Source organism: Lepidochelys kempii, chromosome 1 (genome assembly GCF_965140285.1).
Source record: "Lepidochelys kempii isolate rLepKem1 chromosome 1, rLepKem1.hap1, whole genome shotgun sequence".
Classification (NCBI taxonomy): domain Eukaryota; kingdom Metazoa; phylum Chordata; order Testudines; family Cheloniidae; genus Lepidochelys; species Lepidochelys kempii.
Window position 1 is genome coordinate 286,841,707 of NC_136380.1, and position 21,850 is coordinate 286,863,556.

The 21,850-nt window shown below is 40.0% G+C and overlaps 1 protein-coding gene across 1 annotated transcript in view; it reads right to left on the bottom strand.

Annotated features, from left to right (window-relative positions):
* Positions 1-7,472: 7,472 nt before the first annotated feature.
* KCNMB4 (potassium calcium-activated channel subfamily M regulatory beta subunit 4) overlaps positions 7,473-21,850 on the bottom strand; it is a 33,646-nt gene continuing 19,268 nt past the window's right edge. Inside the window, exons 2-3 of the mRNA XM_073331347.2 lie at positions 19,829-19,956; positions 7,473-8,075 (exon numbers count right to left, since the gene is read on the bottom strand). Of these exons, the coding sequence (XP_073187448.1) occupies positions 7,907-8,075; positions 19,829-19,956 (297 nt within the window). The 3' untranslated portion in view covers positions 7,473-7,906. The remainder of the gene's footprint in view (positions 8,076-19,828; positions 19,957-21,850) is intronic.

The window sequence follows — 21,850 nt, forward strand, 5'->3', positions numbered from 1 at the left end:
ATAAGGCTGAGGTTGAGTCCTTCTCATATTCCAAATAAAAAGAAGAGAAAAATTCAAATGCTTTCAAATTTGTAAGTGTTAAGGTGTTAATAAAATATGCAGATATACTGGAAAGGCGACTTGGTTTCCCACGAAATGGGTGATTTCAGTCCTACACACCAATTCTTCTACATCAAAACAATGTATAATTTAGCTTTGTGCCATAATCACTCTTCTGTCTACTATCAGTCGTGGCTCTTCTTTTAGCATCTCTGCCTTCCAAGTAGCTTCCTCCCACTGCGTCTGTATTTGCTGTATCTCTCCTCCAACACTTCTAATTTATTAGCTTATATTTTTCAAGATATAAAACACATTTTATCTCCTGCTCCTCTTTCTAACCTGTTGTGGTGTCCTTTGTATTGTCTATCACTTTGATGTTCATAACTCCTCCAGATTCTGTATACTTTAAACATGCAATTAATTGGCTCTTTCTGTTGCCTTTCATATAATGAAGAAAGGCTGCTGAGGCACTTCACCACACACCTTAATGCAGCTGATGTACTGTCATTTATTATTGCTTTGTGTTGACAGTTCTTCAGCCAGAACTCTGTCTTTCATTGCTCGTAGCCAACCCGATTTGAATTAATTTTTCAAATGAGATTTTGAGCCACAGAAAACAATGCTAGTTGTTTTACTTCATCTGTAGTCCCATTATTCTCCAGGTTGGCTGTAAAAAATGCAATCGGGTTTATTGGACAATATTTGTTCTTAATAAATCCATGCCATTGCTGGTTCTGATTCTGTTATCCTCGAGGTATTTTCAGATTAATTGTATATGGTCCATCATTTTAATAAGGATTGAAGCTAGATTTCCTAGATCTGGAGGGATTGATTTAATGTTGGTACTGCATTTTCATTTTTCCTTTCTTCTGATACCAATTTTTCATGACTTTTCAAAACCGATTATCAAGGGTTCAGTCTATTTATTAGGAAATCTTCACAATCTGGGATGCATATCATCTGATTTATTGACTGGTCTATATTCAATTGTCTTCTCTGCTGCTTATAAACAGCTTTGTTGACAAGCTTTTCATGAATTCCTGACTGTCCAGGCCTGTTTTCTTAAACAGACTGATTTAAAGGATTAGTTCAATAGCTCAGCCATTTTAATGTCATTCAGGATTTCATCGCGTTCATTTATTAATGGGCCCATGTCCTTTCTAGCATTTCTTTTCTCACCGATCTAAAAGTCCTCTGTATAGTCCTTAGCCCTTTGGGCTAGCAGTGAGTCTACTTTTTTGCTGTCCTGATGCCCCCAAGTCTTAACTGCATTCTCATTTAGCTCTATCCTTCTCCTCCATGTCTAGTATGGGGTTCTCTTTCGGATTGCTCTCTCATGAGGACACATTCCTACCAACAGAAGCCTAGTTTTTCAAAACAAAATTTAGCAAGGTTCTAGCCTACATCAGTTATTTCTTGGCCTGACTTTGGTTAACTGCTTTTAGGCTTTATCATTCTAGGATTATAGGGTTCACAGGAGGTTACATCAATTACATTCTCTCATCAGAAAATGAGCAGTGTCAGTTTGTTCCATTGTCATCATGACAACACTTCAGTTCATTAATGTTTCTTTTTTTATCCTTACTCTCTCTTTGCTTCACAGTATCAGTCTCCTTTGTTATTATTCAACTGGAAGTAGTTGTCAGATATTTTGGAGTTAAGAGAAACCTTGTGCTCTATTCCCTTCCGGGATCATTTAACAAGCATAGTCAATTTTGAACTTGAGGTTGCTCTCCAATTTTAAGTCTCCTCTCACCAAAGCAGACATTCCAGTGCTCAGTGATTCCAAAATCTCCCTCTCTCAACCTTTGATACAGTCTTTGTTTGGCCTCAACTATCAGTTTTTCCTTTTTCACTCACAATGGGCACTGGAAAGATCTCTGAGATCATCTACCTCAATCCCATTTTCCAGTCTTTTATCCCAGAACTCAATAATCTGCCACTGTTCCATCAAATCTCTCTTTGGTATGTAATGTAAACTGTACTGCTCCTATGGCACGCAGTTACAAAAATTAACGTGCAAATTTCACAATGGCAACAATAAGCTTGGCTGAGCTGGCAAATACTATCCTGCAAAATCAAAGAAAGTCATAGCCATGTGTTAAAACGGCTAATCTGCAAAACTCAGCTTGCAGTCCCACAAACTGCCTGTAGAGGGGCCCAGGCTTTGCATATTAGCCTCTTGTCAAGAGCCAGAAGCGTGCATATGAATTTATATATATAAATCTGTAATATTTGCTTATTCCCTGAAAAAGGACTAGAAATTGCTTCTTATTTCAGCCTACCAGCAAGAACACCCCCCAATCTGGATTTGTCCTCAGGCTGCAGTTACACGTTCTCTGTGTATATAAATCTCCCCACTGTATTTTCACTGAATGCATCCGATGAAGTGAGCTGTAGCTCACGAAAGCTTATGCTCAAATAAATTTGTTAGTCTCTAAGGTGCCACAAGTACTCCTTTTCTTTTTGTGAATACAGACGAACACGGCTGCTACTCTGAAAAAAGACAGGGAAACTTCACTGGTCTCTGAACAGCCCTGCTTTGGCACTCCTGGATTTTGAGATCAAAATGAACGCACTAACTTCCTTTGAGAACTGGTCCTTCTGAGACTCTCTTCAAACTATAAGAACTCTGTTTATTTAAATTGCTTTGCCTAGGAAACATGTCAGTTGGTGAAAGCTAGTATGTGACATCGAACCAGCTTGTGAGAATTGATTTTCCTATACTATTTCTGGAGAGCAACAAATGAAACTCAAAGCTGGAATAAGCCAAAAAGCTATGAAAGAGCTTGGCATATATTTTATACTGCTGTATATTATTAAATTAAAGACTCTTCCTCAGCAAATTACCCTTTATATAAACAGTACCAGAGAAGCTTCTAGTAGTCAGTCTCCTTTCTGGGAAATTTATTTTCAGGATGATTAATCTATGCATTACAGACTCTTTGGAAATAGGTTGTGCATTTTTAAAATATTTATTTCACATACAGTTATACAGTATGATGAGTAATTCTATTTACTTTTCTCATTAGCTTTTAAAATCTACAGGATGTATGCATAATGAATAGAAAGTGGTTTTCTGGACTATGAGATTGCAAACCTCCATTAGAATGATAAAACTGTGAATCAAACATTGCACATGTAGGCAATCGCTTTTATATGAGAACATCGCTTCACATGGTACACTCCCTACCCTCTCCCAGTTAATTGTAAACTTCCAGTCTGAGCCATTCAGCAAGGCTGTGATCTTCCAAGACTGTTTGATTGATTGCACAATCATTCTTTCCAAGGTTTTCTTGCTCATGTTTTTTATGCTTTTCATGGGTACAGATGATAGTTAGTCTGACATATCATCTTAACAACTTCTTTAGATGGCAAAATTAGGGAACGCTTTTGTTTTAAGTTTAATAGAGGCTTGGCAGCTGCTCCATGCTGAGGAAAGGGACTGCTGATTTTCATGGAAATTAAATATGGAAGCAAACCTACCCTATGTTTTAAATGACTTCAGCAATGAAGCTTCCATTGCTTCTCTTGGGAAACTATTTCACAGTCTAACAGGTTACTTATTATAAACCCCTCCCTGATGCTTTTTGCACCATTCTAGATAATTCCTTCTGTTTCACCTCGGTCCCTCAAATATTTGTAGACAGGTAAAAGTTTGCAAAAATGGATATTTGTTATTCAAAAACATGCATGTGCAATATTGACAAAAGATCCTTTAGCAATCCACTCCTTTTATAAACATGCAGTCCACACTATCCCAGCATCTATATTATTCCCTCACTGGTATACATTTAAAATACATCCATTACTCTGTGTGTCATGAATAGGAATTACATCTTTTGCTGCCAGGGACTTGCACTTCTTGAAGTTTATTTAATCGCTATAAAGAATGGTCCATTTGCTAGGGATTTAAAGACTTTTAATGTATTTTTCCCTTTGGCATCTCACTTATTAAACCAAGAGCTTTCCTTTTGCTCTGTCATCTGGACGCTGGAGGATAAGCAAGCTATATAGACCCTTCGTTGTACCAAAAGCAGAGATTTGTTTGATATGCCTCACAGTTGTAGGTATACATATATGGTACTGGAAGGATAGCTTCTGTATGTCTGGAGCTGAGGCAAAGGGCTACAAGAGGATAAAAGAGGTAAGTGCAGGTTTAAAAATTCCATTATACTTCCACAGCATTAGAAACTGAGAAAATCCAGTCATGTCATCTTTATGGTGTCTAATTCTCACTAAAAGAATTAACCAGCTCTGTGAAGTTCCAAGGTAGGAGTATCCAAATGACTGTTTTGTTGTAATGCTTGGCTATCACATTTTGGTTGATTAGGGCCCAGCTCAGAGTCCATTGAAATGGGCTATGGCTCAGGCCTTTGGTGTATGCCACTTTTTTTTTCTGCTGGTGAGCTTTAGTGAAGTTCTCCTTCACCAGAGATTACACTCAAGAGATCAGAATATTGTTTAAACCGGAACTCTTTATTGGTAACCCTGTAACAACCCAAGGCAACAAAGCTCACAAAGACCACTGCTTAAGTAGCTCAAACTCCCGCTGGCTCACCAGAGCTGACTTGTGAACAGAGGACCAGCCTTAATGAGACAGACTGTGGAACTATAGCTCTCAAATTCCAACCAATTTTGCACAGAACACACAATTTACTCACAACGGGCTATATTTACACTACAAAGTGTGTGTGCTTACTTTTGAATGCTACGCAGACAGAATCAGAAGTGCCTTTCCTGCTCATGTAAATTGAGTTAAGCTTCTTAACATAGTAGTTAATTTTTCTAATCCACCCCTGAATGTTTATTAATTCATTACAACTACAAAAACATGGCAAACACAATGTCCGAGAAGGTGGACTCAAAGAAACAATGTTCAAATAATTTCAAATAAGCACAAGAAGCTACTGGATTTGAATATTATATCAACAAACTGGTGCACATGAAAGAGAATGCACATTTTTTAATAAAGCTGTGCACTGGAGAGCATGATGAAACAGAGTCCTTCCAAGTAGTGGCAATATAAATATGGAATGAAATGGAGAACACAGACCAGTCTGATCTGCTTAAAATGCGACGCTTTCTTAGCAGATCTCTGGTACAATATGCAACAAGTATTGGAAAATATATTAAGCCAATAGGGAATCAATAAAACAATCTTAAGGTAGGAAACCCCGAGAAGCTGTCATCAAGAGTAGGGATTAGCTGGAAATTTCTATATCACCAACGCAAAGGCTGTGATAGAATTAATGATGTCCTCGTCTATTCCACAGCCTGTAGAGCATGCTGGAAAGATACTTACTGTCCTTCTTTGCTTTCCAATTGAATTCGCTATGTTTACTCATGCTGCAACTGCTCTGCAAGATGAAAGGTGATTTAGTATCATCCTGAGAACTGTGATTTACTCCCAGTGGTGTCCACAAATCACAATTCTAGCAGGTTTACAGCTATGATGTTCGAACAAACTAGGTTTGACTACAGGGATTCAAGTCACTCCTTACCTTTACTCAGGGAATCAGCCACACAATTCAGTCACAAGAGCTTTCAAAGCAAAGATAGAGAGGATTTAGTTAATCTGGATTTATGAGAACCAAGCTGCTGCCTCAAACCCTGGATGAATCTCACCAAATTTTTCTATCTTCTTTGGAAAAAAACAAAGATATTTTAATGTGCGTCGAATAAAGATTATACAGACTGCCTGTAGTGAGTTGTGCCCAGTGGGGGTCAATGGAAACATAGAAAGCGGGCTTGCCACTGTTTCACTCAAATGGCAAACCTGCCCAAAGACAGCAATTTTCTCTGATTTGCAGTGTGACCATAAAACCCATGGAATGGCTCAGTTTGTTGCTAAGGTAGCGTGTTGCTAAGGCAACAGGATTGCAAAACATGAAACAGAGGTCGTGGAGTCTAGACACTGTCGCTGAATAGAAAGCTACGTCCTCTGCAGGCTTGTATTGTCAAAAGATGCCAAACTTCCATAGGCAGTTTGAAAAAAATCACAACCTCCGACTCAGACTGTACCCAGAGGAGAAGGATGACAAAAGGTGTACTTCCTGGTGACTGAGCCTTTGAGCAGAGAATTATGGATACCCCATTTATATACCACTTTTCATTCCTAGCTTTCAAAGCACTTTATTGAGAAGTGTAAAATTATCCTTATTTGACAGATGGGTAAATTGAGACACAAAAAGATTAAGTGACATCCTGGAGGGCATACACCAGGGCAGTGGCAGAACTAGGAACAGACTGCAGACCTCCTAAATCACAGCCGTGGGTCCTACCCCATGCTGTCCCCATTGTATGCCAATTTCCAAAATAAAAAGCTATTAAAGCATTTGAATATTTGATTATCTGTACAATAACCACGGAAAGGATAATAGACAATGGAAACCACCTTATGTCATCAGAACGTTTCCTAGGGTTTAAAGTCCAGTTTGCTTTTTCTTGGGGAAACATTTCTATGGATAATTGTCAGATGAGCCCGGAAGCAACAAATTAGATTTTTAAATCAACACTAAGAATGATAGAGATTAAAAAAATAAAGAGCGGGTTTAGAGTTGCAGACTTGTTAACGAAGGTTAAAAATATACTATATTATCATATGATGTACATCAGAAACATACTGAAAAGTGGGATCTCATTAATAAGACTTGTGACAAAGGCAGAGACAGCTTTGCATTGAACTAAAATGTGCCTCCTATGTTTATTCTCTAACCCGACTAGGATAAATATCCCTGAGGTTTACGATGCTGGAAGTTGGAAATGGCAGGGTAAGATATGGAAAGTAGATACTGAGTTATTCAGTTACTAGTACATCTTATTTCTGGTGTTGAAAAACATCCTTTTGCTGAGACTGTTAGCGCTGTACACAGCAATGGAGTGATTGTGACTATGGTAGTTTAGTTACATGCACTAAGGGCCTGTAAAAAGTAGAGATCTTATTCTTGTAACCATCACTTGAACAAAGTGGTGTAAAGCGACTCCATGGCTCATAGAACTTTCTAATTTAAGTATGTGATTAGAAGTGTCACACAGCATCTTAGCGGGATCTCTACTACAAAACGATGTGTGTGTGGTTTATATCACCACTTTGTGAAGCTGATAACGCTAACAGAATACTATAGAACTGCTAAGGACTGAATGCTATTGAGTCAATAGGATTATTCCCAGCATTGTTTGCCTCTTTCAAATAAAAATCAGTATTTGTTTTCCAATTACAAGAGAAAAATTCCTCAGAGATCTTAATATTTTGCAAGATAAACAACCGAGGATGAAAGAAGAATTTTGTCTAGACCCAGGTTAAAGTGTCAATTTCAAAATGAAACTCTCCAGCACAGTGAAAAAAAATAAAATCAGTGGAACATGTTACTTTAGAACTTTACATTAAAAAAACTGAATTGAGAAAAGGTAAAAACCAAAACCAACATCCTTTATTATTTCAGAAATACAGTCTATGATAAAGTAAATAATATTTTAAATATTGAATACCAAATACTAACAACAAAGATTGTTTTGCAAAGATGAAATTCACCACCTTTCGGGTTTTCTGATATCGTCCCTCAGTACAACTAAGACCTGGATAAACTAGCCATTGTTCAAGTTTAGTCTAATACAGTACAGCATATTTGGTGCAGTTTAGAATCTTTTAGTGGAATATTCTTGTTTACTGTCATAGCAGAAGAAGCAATTAGTTGACATTTCATAAAGCTGTCCCCCAAGAATAATCCTCAGGCATCAGCAACACCAAAGTTTGACAAAACCCTGGCAACGGGCCTGTCTGGGTGTCCTAGACATGTAGGTGCATCCAATTTGCCACTTTCGACTTTCTTACAACTTTTTCCCTTTCCTTCAGTGACTTTTCCATTTATGAGTGTTTCCTCTTTTTTATTGCCTCGGCTTTAACGGCCAAGCTCTTTGCACAGATTGTCAGGACCACAATTAGGACTCCTACCAGGAAAGTAACCAGAGGCCAGAGAAAGCAATGCAAGAGGACCGTCTCATCGTGGGTACGCCTAAGCAGCACATCATCTGGTCTGTAAAGGAAGGAGGAAAGAAAGGAGGAATAAATTATATATATATCAAACAGGCATCAATTCATCCTTCAATGGAAGGCATTTGACCTGGAAACAATAATGGCATTAAGAAAAGGAGTACTTGTGGCACCTTAGAGACTAACCAATTTATTATATGGCATTACATTTGTAACAGTGGCAGAAAATGATTAAGTGGATCATTCCATTTCATCCACCGCTTTAATTTGCAAATATAAGATCAACATTCATGGCATTCTGCCGGGGTGTTTTAGCTGAAGTATTTTGCAGAGAAAAACCCAATCAGATAAAAATGGTCTGGGATTTTAGGTTACCATATAAAGCAGTGAAAGATAGCACAATGTGACAACATCGGAGCATGATTTACGAAAAGCAGTAAAATGATCACTTAATACACTACATCAATACTCTAAAATGTAGGTGTCAAATTGCATCAAAATGAGATAATTACTTTTAAAGTGTAATTTAAACATTCTAACTCATTAACTTTTAGTTTTTACCACACTGGGCATGGGGCTCTGGAGAGAATTATAATGCTTGAAACAAAGCATTGGTAACAGTCAAATATAACATAGGCAGGGTCTGTGCCAGTACAACCCCTTTCCCCACAGTTCTGCCACTTCTCTGCATTGGGGTTTGCTACAGCCTAACTATGGATTGCCATCAATTGCTAGAATCCAGGCAAATTCCGAATACAGACACAGCCTTTTTCTCATTCCTGAACTGCTACGATTGCCGAGTACGGGACTTCACGGCAGCAGACTCTATCAGCCATACTGAGTAGCGTCAATCTGTGGTTTGCTAGAGAAAACAAAACAAGTGCCAATGGAAACGACGAGTAAACTTTTCAAACATGCCTAAATCCCTTCGAAAGTCACCGGAACTTAGGCGCTATTGAAAATTTTACCCTAGGCAGAGGCCAATTCCATTTCCATAGTGACCAATTCATTTTAGTATTCAGGTCTGTAGCAGGTTTGTTAATGTCCAATAGGGGACCCTCAAAAGGTTTAGAAACTCAGTTTGGATAAAGCACCTGAAATATCAGCTGTTTATCTGCACCTCCCAAATCTGAAAACTTCGTCTGGAAATCTTATGGACAAGTTTTCTCATTTCTATCTCTTTCTGCTCCCACTGTAATGATGGTAATAACGTTAAATCAGCCTCATGATACAGGGACAGTTCTGCTGTTTTTACAATCAGAGCCACAAAGTGCAGAAACACACATACAAATGACGATCAGAGGGGAACAGAACTTTTTCAAACCCCAGAAAAGGATTTGAACTGATGTTGGTTCTGACTTTATCCGGACATCTCAAACATTACCCCTCAGCACCAGGGCCACCTGATGCTTGTCTTCCCATAAAGTGCTCTGCTTAAAATACTAACCAATAACTTGCACGTTGGTGTTATTAAGCCCAGTGAGTTAAATATAGCTGGCATGGTTCTCCTCAGTGGTTTCAATCAGAAGCACCCTCACTGAAGTCAGTGGAATTATACTGATGGAAGACTGGTAGAAATGAGAGGAGATCCTGGCCCAGGGATTACAAACCTACTCATCAGCTGCTGATCCTCTGATTTCCAGGTATACTGTTGCTTTCTGATTATTATAAGATAAACAAACTTCAAAGTCAGGAGAGTCGGGATGAAACTTTTTTGCCTCTTCCCCACATACCTCACTGTGGAATTCATTAAATATATTATGGCTTTTTTTTCTTCCCTGAAACATCCCAGGAAAGACAAAATTCCAGGCTAAATGATGGATAGTCTGTGTTGATATGGCAACCCCTAGAGTCTATGGACCTCCCATTGAAATCAGTGGGAGATGGTTAGTTCACTGAATATTAGCCCTTTGGATTTTAAGTTCATGACAGTAGTGGCTGTGTCACTATACATTTACACAGTGTCTAGTACAATGGGGCCCTGATTCTGCCTCAGCAGCAAAAGAACTTGGCATATTCAGCAGGACAGCAAGTGAAGTGCACTCTCCTGGGTGTTCCTGGATCATACTGAGACAGTAAATTAGTTACTAGAACTATAATAACCCCTCCTGCCCCCCCCATATTTGATATTTGAATGATAGCACACAAATCTAAAATATTTTCTCAGAAAATACTATGCTGTTTTTGTCACACTTTGTACCTACCAGAGTGTGACTAACAGAGTGGAATTTGACAATGAATGGTTAACAAAGAGCATCCCCATTCTCGGTTCTCAACTTGCAAGGGAAGTTAAGACTAAGTATTTTTTTTTTAAAGTGGGTAGTAATCAAAGAATAAGATACATAAAACAGCGAGCGAGCAAACTTGAAAACCGGATTCAGTTAGGGCAATGAAGGTGTAATTAGAGAGAGCCCACTTCCTTTCAGTTGTGTCCTATCAGAGAATTTGGAACGCATCTGTACAAATTACAGTAGTGATGAATTGTAACATTCATTATAGAGAGATATTCAAGTCTTATACTTGATCTTTTAAAAGTTTTCCATAGAGGAAATGAGCCAAAGGCATACTAAGCTTTTTCTTCAATCCCAAATATCTGTGCAACGTATCAGATATTGGAGTACTCAGTAGAGGTCCTATTTTTAAACGTATATTATTTTTACTGTATAATTTTCTGTGTACATGACATGACATGTTAACATGTTTACTACATGTACACTGACATGCCAGGCCTAAGTACATGCTACTGCTGCTCTGACTGATTTTTTGGAAGGTTCTAAAATAGGAAATATAGAGAGCACCATTAAAGGGCTCACAAATTATTTAAAGGGATATTATCATATTCTTATACATGAATCTACCATTTTATATTTGATAAAGAAGAAAATGATCACTGAGAGAATTATAAGAATTACATGAGCCCTCTCTTTAAATTCAGATGCAAAGCAATGAGCTGCACTCAGGTTAGCAACTCCACCCGGGTCAATTAACATGTAAAAACATAGTCAGGAAGCTAGAAAGAAGGGCACAGGCCCCATGAGTGTGGGGTGTTCCACTGAAAATGAGATGTGAGGTTGGCTGGGAAACAATTGTTGTGGGTATGGCGACAAGAGGGAAGATTTTAAAAAATTGTCTGTCTGGGTACTCTGCGTTGTGGAGCGAAGATGTGATTGTAGCAAAGGTAAGCATAGCTATTATCTAGCTAGCACAGGTAACAGTAACAGTAGCAGTGTAGATCTGGTGACGCAGGCTTCAGCATAGGCTACCAATCTGAATACAAGCCCTCCGGGGACCCTGAGTATGTAGTTGGATTGCTAGCTTGTGCCATCACATCTACACTGTTTTGGTACCCATGCTAGCGAAATGAAAACTAACACAGATATGCCTACACGTGCTGCAATCACACCTGCGTTTTGCAGCGTAGACATAGCCTCTGACATGCTGCCTGCAAAAGGGTACCAGGGGAGGTAGAACATCCTCCAGAAAAGTAAGACTTTGCTTATTTTCCTATAACACATGTAAGAATAGTTTTTATGGTGTACAACCATATTTCTTTGGTTTAATTTGACTTCCCCGTCTCAAAAAACTCTGGTTTTCTTACCACTCTCGTTTGAGGCTGCTTGGAGATTTCACTCAGACTGCCTCAAAGAGCTGAGGCCACCTTCAGCCTTCATGAAGGGGCAGTGAAGGAAGAATGCCTAATGCCTATGCTGCTTGGGATTCTTGGTCAAAAGGGGTCCAGACTACGGCGTCTTCTCCCAGAAGGCGTGGCCCTGTCAGGCTGCAGTCCCAACACATGGGAAATGGTGGGCACAAGGTGACAGTGTTGGCTCACAGAGAGATACAGCTGTGCTGACCCTCATATGTTCTGACACTGGTGGGGGTGGGGAATACGGAATGAAAGAGAAAAACCCTTTTTCTTTCTTTCCAGGGTAAGACTAAGATGAGGGCAAAAGACGACTTTAAAAAGGAGCAACAGCTCATAGATCTAAGCAGAGCAAGAATTCCCAATCGCAGCACAAAAACCTAAACAAAGAGAAGCTGATAGAGGCACTCTGTCAATGGGACTGTGAGCTGCAAATGCGAGACATGTTGTATGACATGCCAGGGTGCAATCCAGACCAGTGAGGGGCTGTGTCACCCTTGCCCTGCAACCTGGGATACCTCACAATGCTTTGGTGGTGTAGCTCCCAAGCAGGCCACTCACAAACAGCCAAACAACATGCAGGTCACAACTTAACTAACTTAGTCACAGTGTGTTTGTGTACAGCTGCAGTCCTGGTCCAGCAATGCTGACCCCAGCAGCCTATCAGTAACACACCAGCCACACTCTGGCTTCCACCAGCCTGGGTTGCTACCTGCAGGGTGACGCCAACACACTCCAACTCTCCAATTTTCCCCCAAAATGTGTGTCCTGCACTGTCCACCCCTCTCCTGGGCAGCCCAGGTACATTAGGTCAGTCGGCCTTCTAAGGCGATCAATATACAACAAATGGAGTTACTCACACAGTTCACAACACTGGATTAGCTTTGATTAAAGAATAAAACAAGTTTATTTAACTACAAGGAAACAGTTTTTAAGTGAGTACAATATAAGGCATTAAAGTCAGAAATGGTTACAAGAGAAACAGAAATAAAATGCTTCCTAATACTAAAACTAAACAAAGTAGACTTGGCTTCTTACCATGTATTTCCAGTAACACTGCTGACCAAACTCTAAGGCCAGATTCTGATGCCAAAGTCCAACAGCTGTTTATTGTGTCTCCCTAGGTGAGGAGGGGGTGGGGGGAAGATACCTTGGAGTGGTTTTGCCCCATGCTTTTATAGTTCAGTCACCCTTTGAAATGTATTTTCTTGAGGGTTACCCTAGATAAAATTTACTCCTGCTGTGAGGTTGGTGTCAAGGAGTCTGGTGGTGAAAGAGATTCCATGCTGCTGTTTTCTAAGATGCAGATCTTTGCTGCTGCCCCCCTTCCTTGCCAAAGAATGGCCACTTGACAGGTGACTGCCCATCAGCTCTGATGACACCTGGCTAGAGGGGTCAGCTTGTCCTTAGACTCTGAGAAACAGGTTTTCCCACTCCCCAGACTTGTCTGGTAAACACAATTCAGTCATGATTTCAGCTTATGTTTGTTACTTTATATATAATGTTGCTACACACATTTCACCATGATATTACTGACCAGCAAGTTATTAGTTTTCAAATGATACCTTATGAGGCATATTTTGCACAAAGACTATTACAGTGATTTGGAGGGTGTGAATAGAAGGGTGCATTCCATCACACCTTGAAAGTCATCAACCAGGTACAGCTAGGGCCACTAAATACTCCAAAATTAGGGATTAAGGAGAGGAATGGACTTATTGACCAGAATTTGTAAGTCAGCTGGGAAGAGCACCTCGAAAAGTGGCTGTAAAGGAATGGAGTTTCCACTACAGAGGAAATGTTGCAACTAATGGGAATAGAACGATTTTACGAACGGTGTACCTTAGACTTGAAAACTTGGATTAGTGATCCCTACCCTGAAAACACTGTGCCAATTGACCAAGCTAACTGATCACTAAGGGCCAAACTTGGATAGCTCTCCTCGCACCGAGTAATACCTTGCCCCACTAAAATCAAACTGGGGTACTCCTGGAGCTAGGTTCTTCTCAGCGTGGGTAAGGCTATTGGCCCCATGGAACCAGCTGGATAAGATTTAACTCGAAGCTGGAGTCATGCTTTTAGGAGCTCTACTCCAACAGTGACTTTTGTTAACAAATTGCATTTTTAAGTCAAACATGATAATTGAAGCCTAAAAATATGATGTAAAAAAAAAAAGAGGAAAACAAATAAGGGAAAAAGCAACGATGTTCAGAAAGAAAATCTGAATCAATCAGAATTAATCAGACAAATGAATCCAGTATCAAAATGTCATTAGTGATTTGTTCTGAGGTTTGTCCATGAAGGTAGAATTTCACCTCTTCTGCGCTTTTGGTTATCCTTGGGCCACAGAATCAGCCTGGGATGAGACTAATCTTGAAGAAAGGCTATTTAATTATCACACAGAGATATTCCAGTTATCACTCACTGAATAAATCTGCTGTGTGTACAAAGGACTTGGGGGTTTGTTTTAATACATTTGTAATACATATGCAGATTGAGGAAAGTAAAATGTTTACAATCCCTGGGGCCTCTTATAGGAGATTCTATAATAAACGTGGAAGGATAAGTAATAAACTCTACTTGCAGAAAACATTTGTAATGCCACTCCTGACTTTACAATCCTGTCTAGCTTGGAGGATATAGCCAATTTGCTACAGTGCTTTATTACAGTGGGTTCTGCTGGCGGCACTCATGGTTGCACCAATTATTAGAACTGAAAACCCCCAGTACTGCACCAACTCACTGTAGGGTTCAGCAAGAGTCGACTCACTTCTTTTACGTTGGCATAAAATCCTAAATTTTGGCTCTAAGGCATGTACAGTGGGAAAGTGGAGATATGCTGATGGGAGAGCACTGACAGGACAGTGATGTGCCTGCGTGTGTACATGTACACACACACCCATGCACTTCCCTAGCTATACAAATACAGACAAAAGATGTCATGGGGGGGGTAATGTTCAAAGGGCCCCTCCACTGACGATTTGATCCTTTAAACTATTAATTTTCTTATGCAATTTTTTCTGTGCTCTAATACTGTAATAGGGGAAGAAGGATGGCCTGGAGGTCAGGGCATTAGTCTAGGACACGAGAGACCTAGGCTTGATTCCTTGCTCAGCCACAGACTTCATGTGTGACCCTGGGAAAGCCACTTAGGCTCTCTGTGCCCCAGCTCCCCATCTGTAAAATGGGACAGTAATGCTTCCCTACCTCCCTGGGGTCCCAGAGAGGAGATAGGCACCGCTAGAATAAAAACAGCTACCCTCGAAAACATCATGAAAAAAAATTACACACTTATGGAGTTGGTCATGGGATACACAGACACAGGTATCAGATGGTAGGTTAGATACAGACAAATATAAAGCCTTGTTCGCTAATGGAAGCACATTCCCATATATGTTTGTGTACAACTGTGTGGTAGTTGCGATGAACAAGGCTCAAAAGTTCAGAGGTCTGTTGTGGTAATTGGCTCCCCAACAGAATGTGCATTTTAGTGACTAACAAACCGTCAAGCCGGGCCTTAAAAACCTCTAAGGATGGAAATTAGCCAAGATGGTCAGGGATGCAACCCCATGCTCTAGGTGTCCCTAAACCTTGATTGCCAGAAGCTGGCACTGCTTAACAGGGGATGGATCACTCCATAATTGCCCTGTTCTATTCATTCCCTCTGAAGAATGTGGTACCAGTCACTGTCGGAAGACAGGATACTGAGCTAGATGGATCATTGGTCTGACCCAGTATGTCCTTTCTAGTGTTTCTTTTGTTCTTAAACAGGAAGGGGTAGCAGTGGAGGCAGAAAGACATGCATAAGGTGTGAATGGCAATAATGGGAAGAGAAGGAGAAGTGCTATGCTTACGTGGTAGTGGGAGGCAGAGAGAGATCAAACAGAACAGAGGAAATTAGATTCTTGTTAGTCTTGATTATGTCATGCTATTTAGTTTGTGGCCCACATACACAGCTCCTTCTCTTGTTTGCTGGGTGATCTCTTCCTTCACTCATAGTGGTGCTCCTCCTCAGCAAGAGAGTGATAAATAACTGCCCCTTCTAATTCCAGATCTTTAAATATGTAGGTGGGATAGTAAAATCACCCACATAGTACAGATATTTCAGTTGCCCACATAACTCCAAACACTATTCTATTATTTCCTTGTGTGGGACGACTGTTCTTCTGGCTATCCTCCCTGATTTAAATCCCGATCAGTTCCACTCATCCGTATCAGTTTGCTACTTTCACCAGTTGTCTACCTCGGCACAGTAGGCACCAAATTCTGACTGGTGCTACCAACTGGACCAAGCACAAGGACTGGTCATTGCAATATATTCTGACAGGTAACATACACCCTTCAGGACTTGTTAGTAGCAGTAAAAAAAAGAAAGAAATAAAAAGAGATCAATGGTTTATTGTAGTTGGCTTTTTTTGTTTGTTTGAAATGGAAAAGTACATCATGGTTAATGAGCATCATTATGTTAATGAAGCAAATTGTGAAAAGGAAGCATCTTATGAATTCCTAAGCACCTATTCTCACACTTATAAACCATCTTCTTCCTTTGTCTGTCGCTATTATTTTGATATGATCACCTTAGCCCCAGCATTGCCACTAGTCTTCCAATGTGCAAGACGATGCTTATTTTTGTGCAGCAGTCCCACATCTTCAAAATTGGCTTGCAGGACAATAAAAAAAGAGAGTCTCGGAATTTATTTTCAGGTGTTGCAATGTAATGTTACTGTGTGCTGCTGCTGCTTCTACCATACCTGACGATGTTGCATTAGGTCATGGAGCTCTGCATCCGTGGGAACACACACTAGCAATATTTTAAAGGAGATCTACATAGGGTTTAAAAAGGAAAATCCACAATATGGACTTGTGTCCTTTTTGCTTCTTGAGGATGTATAAAGAAGACCAGATTTTTTAAAGGGGTGTGCCAGGCATTCTACTTGTTTTTAAAATTAGAAAAATGAAGATGTCAAGTCTTATCTTATCAGGTTTCCACGGGCAGGCCTCTTGGAGGGTCTGCAAGTTCTCACACCTTAGTTGAAAGTGTAGGGGTATAGAATCTCACAAACAAATGTATAGTGTTTTCGACAACACCTACCAACACATTATCTATGTACTTACACATATTATATACATACAACATATAACAGCTTTTCCACACATGGAGGGGAAAAACACTAACAAAAACTGCACACATTCCCATTTTAAAATCAAGAACTAAGTTTTTCTTTTTGTTCTTCATGTGTTTTTCTGCTTCCCAACCTGTTTAATTTACATAAATAAAACCTAAAAATACTATACCCAACCAAGCATTTCCCTTTCTACGTATTTGACCTTTCAAAACTAGTTCCTGTCTCTAAATGAAAAGATATGCAATCCGATCAATGCTGTATTAGTGAGTTTATTTGAACATTTCTAAACCACTTTGTTGTCAACCTCTCTATGACACCCTGGCACCCCCTTATTCACCACTCTCATGTAATTAGGATATGTTTTGCACAAAGTATGCCTTGTTAGGTATCATTCTAAAAGTCTTGATACGCTCGACATTAATATCTCGTTGGATGGTATGTGCTATCGTCATATGTCAAGTTATGAAGTTTGGCTATGTATGTTTTACTGGAATATGTTGTGAGGTTGAAAACACCCACAAGCAGCCTTTCAGGTACAACAGTAAAAAGGCCAAACAATGTTAATGGCTTATTGAGGAAATGCACACAAGCACGAGGATTACACCAGGAACTGTGGGAAATGGGAAGAAGATATAAAAGAGGGAAATGACAAGATGGTACCTCACTCTCCCTACAACACCACACCTGGAAACACCTGAGGAACAAAGACTGAACTGGGGAAAGTGATGGCCCAGGCTAAAGAGATTTCTAGCCTGTGTATGAAAACCTGGGAAACCCAAACTGCAAAGCAAAGGCAGCTTGTGCCTTAAGAATCTGCCACTGTGTTTATCATTCAGGGTGAGAAACTGCTAATTCATATCCTACCTATCTTGTATATTATATCTCAGTTTGCAGTTTTGTTTATTTAACTAGGTAATCTGCTTTGATCTGTTTGTTACCACTTATAATCACTTAAAATCTATCTTTTTGTAGCTAATACATTTATTTTATGTTTTAATCCAAACCAGTGTGCGTTTGACTAAGGTGTCTGGGGAAAATCTCAGCTTGGTTACCACAAGTGTACATGGGCCTCTTCACACTGAGGGAGAAGTAGAGTATTAAACCCAGATACAGGCCAGATTTGACCAGGGCAGGACGGTACTGCTCTGGGGACCTAGGCTGGGAGGATGGTGGTTAGAGAGCCTGCATGTAACTGCAGCTGGGTGTGTCCTCATCTGTGTGAATGCTGGTGAAAGTGCAAGCTTGGAGGGCCTTGCAGCTTGTCACAGCTGCACAGTGTAAGAGGGAGCCCTCTGGTACCCCACTGGGTAGCCCACTGAGGGAGCCCTCTGGTACCCCACTGAGGGAGCCCTCTGGTACCCCACTGAGGGTAGCCCACTGAGCCCTCTGGTACCCCAGTTCCAGGTGGCACCCCAGGTGGAACCCGTCACGCTCTCTGTCTCCTGTGTAATCAATAAGAAGAGCAATGTCAAAGGCAAAAAACTAAAATGCATCCCTAGTACTTGCCAATAAAGTTTAACTTAATATAAAACCCAGTCATCTTAAGAATCAGCACCCTAGTGCTGAACAATCTTGAAAGTAATGAAAGTCAGTGAAGTGAGATAGCACAGTACGATGGTGTTTGTGCGCCAGCACTCTGGCTTCAGTGCACACTCCAGTCGGAGGTCCGCCTTCAGCTCAAAGAATCAGCTGAAAGGCCTTTGATACCGACCAACTCTGGAGAAAGTTACAGATAAATTAGCCACATAGATAACATAATGTCACTCCATACATTCTAGTTGCATCTGTTATCTGATAAGAAGTATCATGGCAATCACAGCCAGTGTTGGAATCAAACCGATAAAAAATCCCTGGCTTGCTACCATGCCAAAACAAACTCTTGCTGTCTTTGCCACCAACTCCCCCCTGCCAACAGATTCAACTTTTCTGAGACCAAGATCCCCATTCCCAGCCCATTAACTGAATCCACAGATCCTGCTTTAATCCATCCATCCTTCTTCTTGCTGTTTACACCCTTCAAATATTTATGGAATTGGGTCCCCCTCTTCCCTTAGGCCCTGGTCCTACAAATACCTTTGCACATGCTTAATTTGACTCCCGTTAATAACCCCATTGATGCCAATGGTAGTAAAGATAAGCACATGGGTTAAGCACTTCCAGGATCAGGGCCTTAGCCACACTATTCATATTTAGGCTTGGGAGGTTGTTTGTTTGTTTTTCAAATCTTTTCTTATGCCCATCCCAGCAGATATACAGTCATTTTTCATTGGAGGGAATTCAGGGAAGAGCAATCTAGCTACACATTTCTGGTAATGACATGGCACAGTTTTACAGATGCAGTCTCACCAAGGATGTATAATACTTACTCCTGGACACATCATGACATGAAAGATACAGACAAACAGGAAAAGAGAAGAACAACAATAATCAGTGCATGTACCTGAGAAGGGAAAATATATGGAGAAGTACGTTGACAGCTTTAAGCTAAGAGAGCTATCTATCCCTTGATACATGTGTAAGTCCCATTATTGCTAATGGGAAATGCACAGACACCCAGAAAGAAGAATAATTCCCTAAGTTGAATTGCCTGAAGCCACAACTCTCCACTTTGAAAGAATGAAAAGTGATAGTTGTGTGAACAAACCTTAATCAAATCTAAGGCTCATTTCCTCCATGAACACAACTCCTCACAGTGAAAATGGTATAATTCCTTCCTCTTTGGGGAAGGAACACAAACTTGTTACAAGTAAGGATTTTGTCAATTTTGGTAGCAAAACAAAGTCAGCTTTTGCAATGTAGGGAAACTTTTTCTGGGGCAACTGCCTTTCAGTGCCACACACACAAAAAATTCAACAGCAAAAAAACTAAAAATACTTTGTTCACCAGCAATGAGAATTCTCTCACATATTGTTTACCATCAAAATGGAAGGCTTTCTAATACTTTGCTTCAAATAAGACCAATGGAGAGCAGAGGATGGAAAGGTTGTGTAAATATTTCTAGTTTTGCAAATGTAGGCAGTGACTTACCTTAGATGCTTGTTAAAATAACACGTAAATGGCTGTGAACCCACTTCCACTTTCCAGTATTCCTGCCAGTGTGTGACAATTTCAGAATTCTTCTGATTTTCTCTTTCACAGGGAGGGATGTATGAACACTGTCAAAACAGGTTCCAAAATGGAATTATTTTTGTACTCAACAATACAAGGCACCATTCTCTCTGGATTTTCCTCACCAAAGTCACACATAGTGATAAAGACTGAATCTGTGGATGCAAGTCTTCAAACAGAAGGGAACAAAAAGTTAGATGAACATCCCTTGATCATTAATTGCTCAATATTTATGTTTTAATGATCAGTACAAAAGAATGATTTACTATGTGCTTTACTAACTTTACTACTTCCTGCTCTCTCTCACACACTCCTCTATCCTTCCAGGAAACATGATACTGTTTCACATCTTGAAATTAAAAAAGATGAAAAGGAGAGGATTAATTTTCAGGGTGGTTCTAGCTAGCTGTACTCATGGGTGATATTTTGAAAAGTAGAAATCATTACAAACTTTTATGACATGTACAATCACATGTTCCATTTAACAATGTACAAATAAATAAATAAATGTCACTATTACAGCAAATTTTCACCAACAGATCTCAAAATACTGTACAAAAGATAGGTATTACCCCACATTAATAGATACAAGGTTTTCAGGAAACAAGCACAGGACATTGAAAATCCCAATTCAGCAAAACGTTTTAACACATGCTTAAATCACACTGAAGTCAACCTGATTTAAGCCTGTATTTAAGTGCTTTGTTGAACTAGGGCCCAGATGCCTGATTCAAAGTCTACTGAAGTCAATCGGAGTCTGTCCATTGACTTTAGTAGGCTTTGGATCAGGCCTTAAGTGACTTGTTGCAGGTCACAGAGGAACAGAACCAAGTGTCCTGCTTCCCAGCCCCCTATTTAACCAAAATGCCTCCCTTCATACCGGTTATACCTTAAACACATATTATTAGAATTAGTACCACTGTTTATTCTTTGGAGAAATATTTATATCTCAGGGCACAAGCATAATTCTTTCAGTCATTAACAGGTATCCCATCCATCCAGGAGAGAGAGAATTCACCCTTTCATTTGCGAAATTCAATAGGCAAAAGTTAGCACTACAAACAGTTACACTGCTTTGTTAACATAAGCAACGATGGAAACATTTTTATTTACCTTCCCTCCTGTGAGAGGGTATTGAGCCTGGATTCACATGAGTATAGCACAGTGTGCATGGTATGACCTGTGTGTCCCTTTTAAAACTGGGAGATGTAGTCTCAGAACATATGACTAGGAAGAACTATGTGACCAGATACAGGATTTCCACACTCTTCGGTAGGGGTAGCAGACAGGAACCCCAGGCTCAGGGAAGTCCTAGTGCAGGTCTTTCCTTAGTAACCTGAAAGGACAACTAATGGGGAAGGGTATGTCCTCCCTCAGAACTCTTATTTGAAAAGAAAGACAGCTGTGAGGAAAGGATCTTGATTAGGTGCCTGGTGCGCACTTTTCTATCATCCCATCAGGTGAACTTATGCCTCCACTCTACCATTGAACTACTTCACACTGTACAGAGCTGGAAGCCTGTCTCCATTATATCACTGAATTTTTTGCCAGTAAAAACAAGTTCTTAGGTATTCATCAGTCTGATCAAGTAAAACTTGGTTATTTCTGTCAGCATCCACACCTATTTTTGATAAACTCCTGTATTCTAACCTGGAACAAAGTGCAAATTCTCACTCGTTTGTTTCAAGTTAAAATTTGCCTTTTTCATAACAAAGCGCCCCCATTTTCACAGCCACACATTTGGTGTGGCTGTCACGTATAGCTCTTCACATCCTGGTGCTGAGAAGAGAATCCTACCCTACGATTCTTTTCCAGGTTTGTATTTTTAGAAATAAGTAGCACCACAATGACTATTGTTCTGCAGATGCTGAAACAGAATACAAGTGTTTTGTTGCTTTTTGTTATTTCAAATTTAAAATCACTTCCCTTGGCCCACAACCT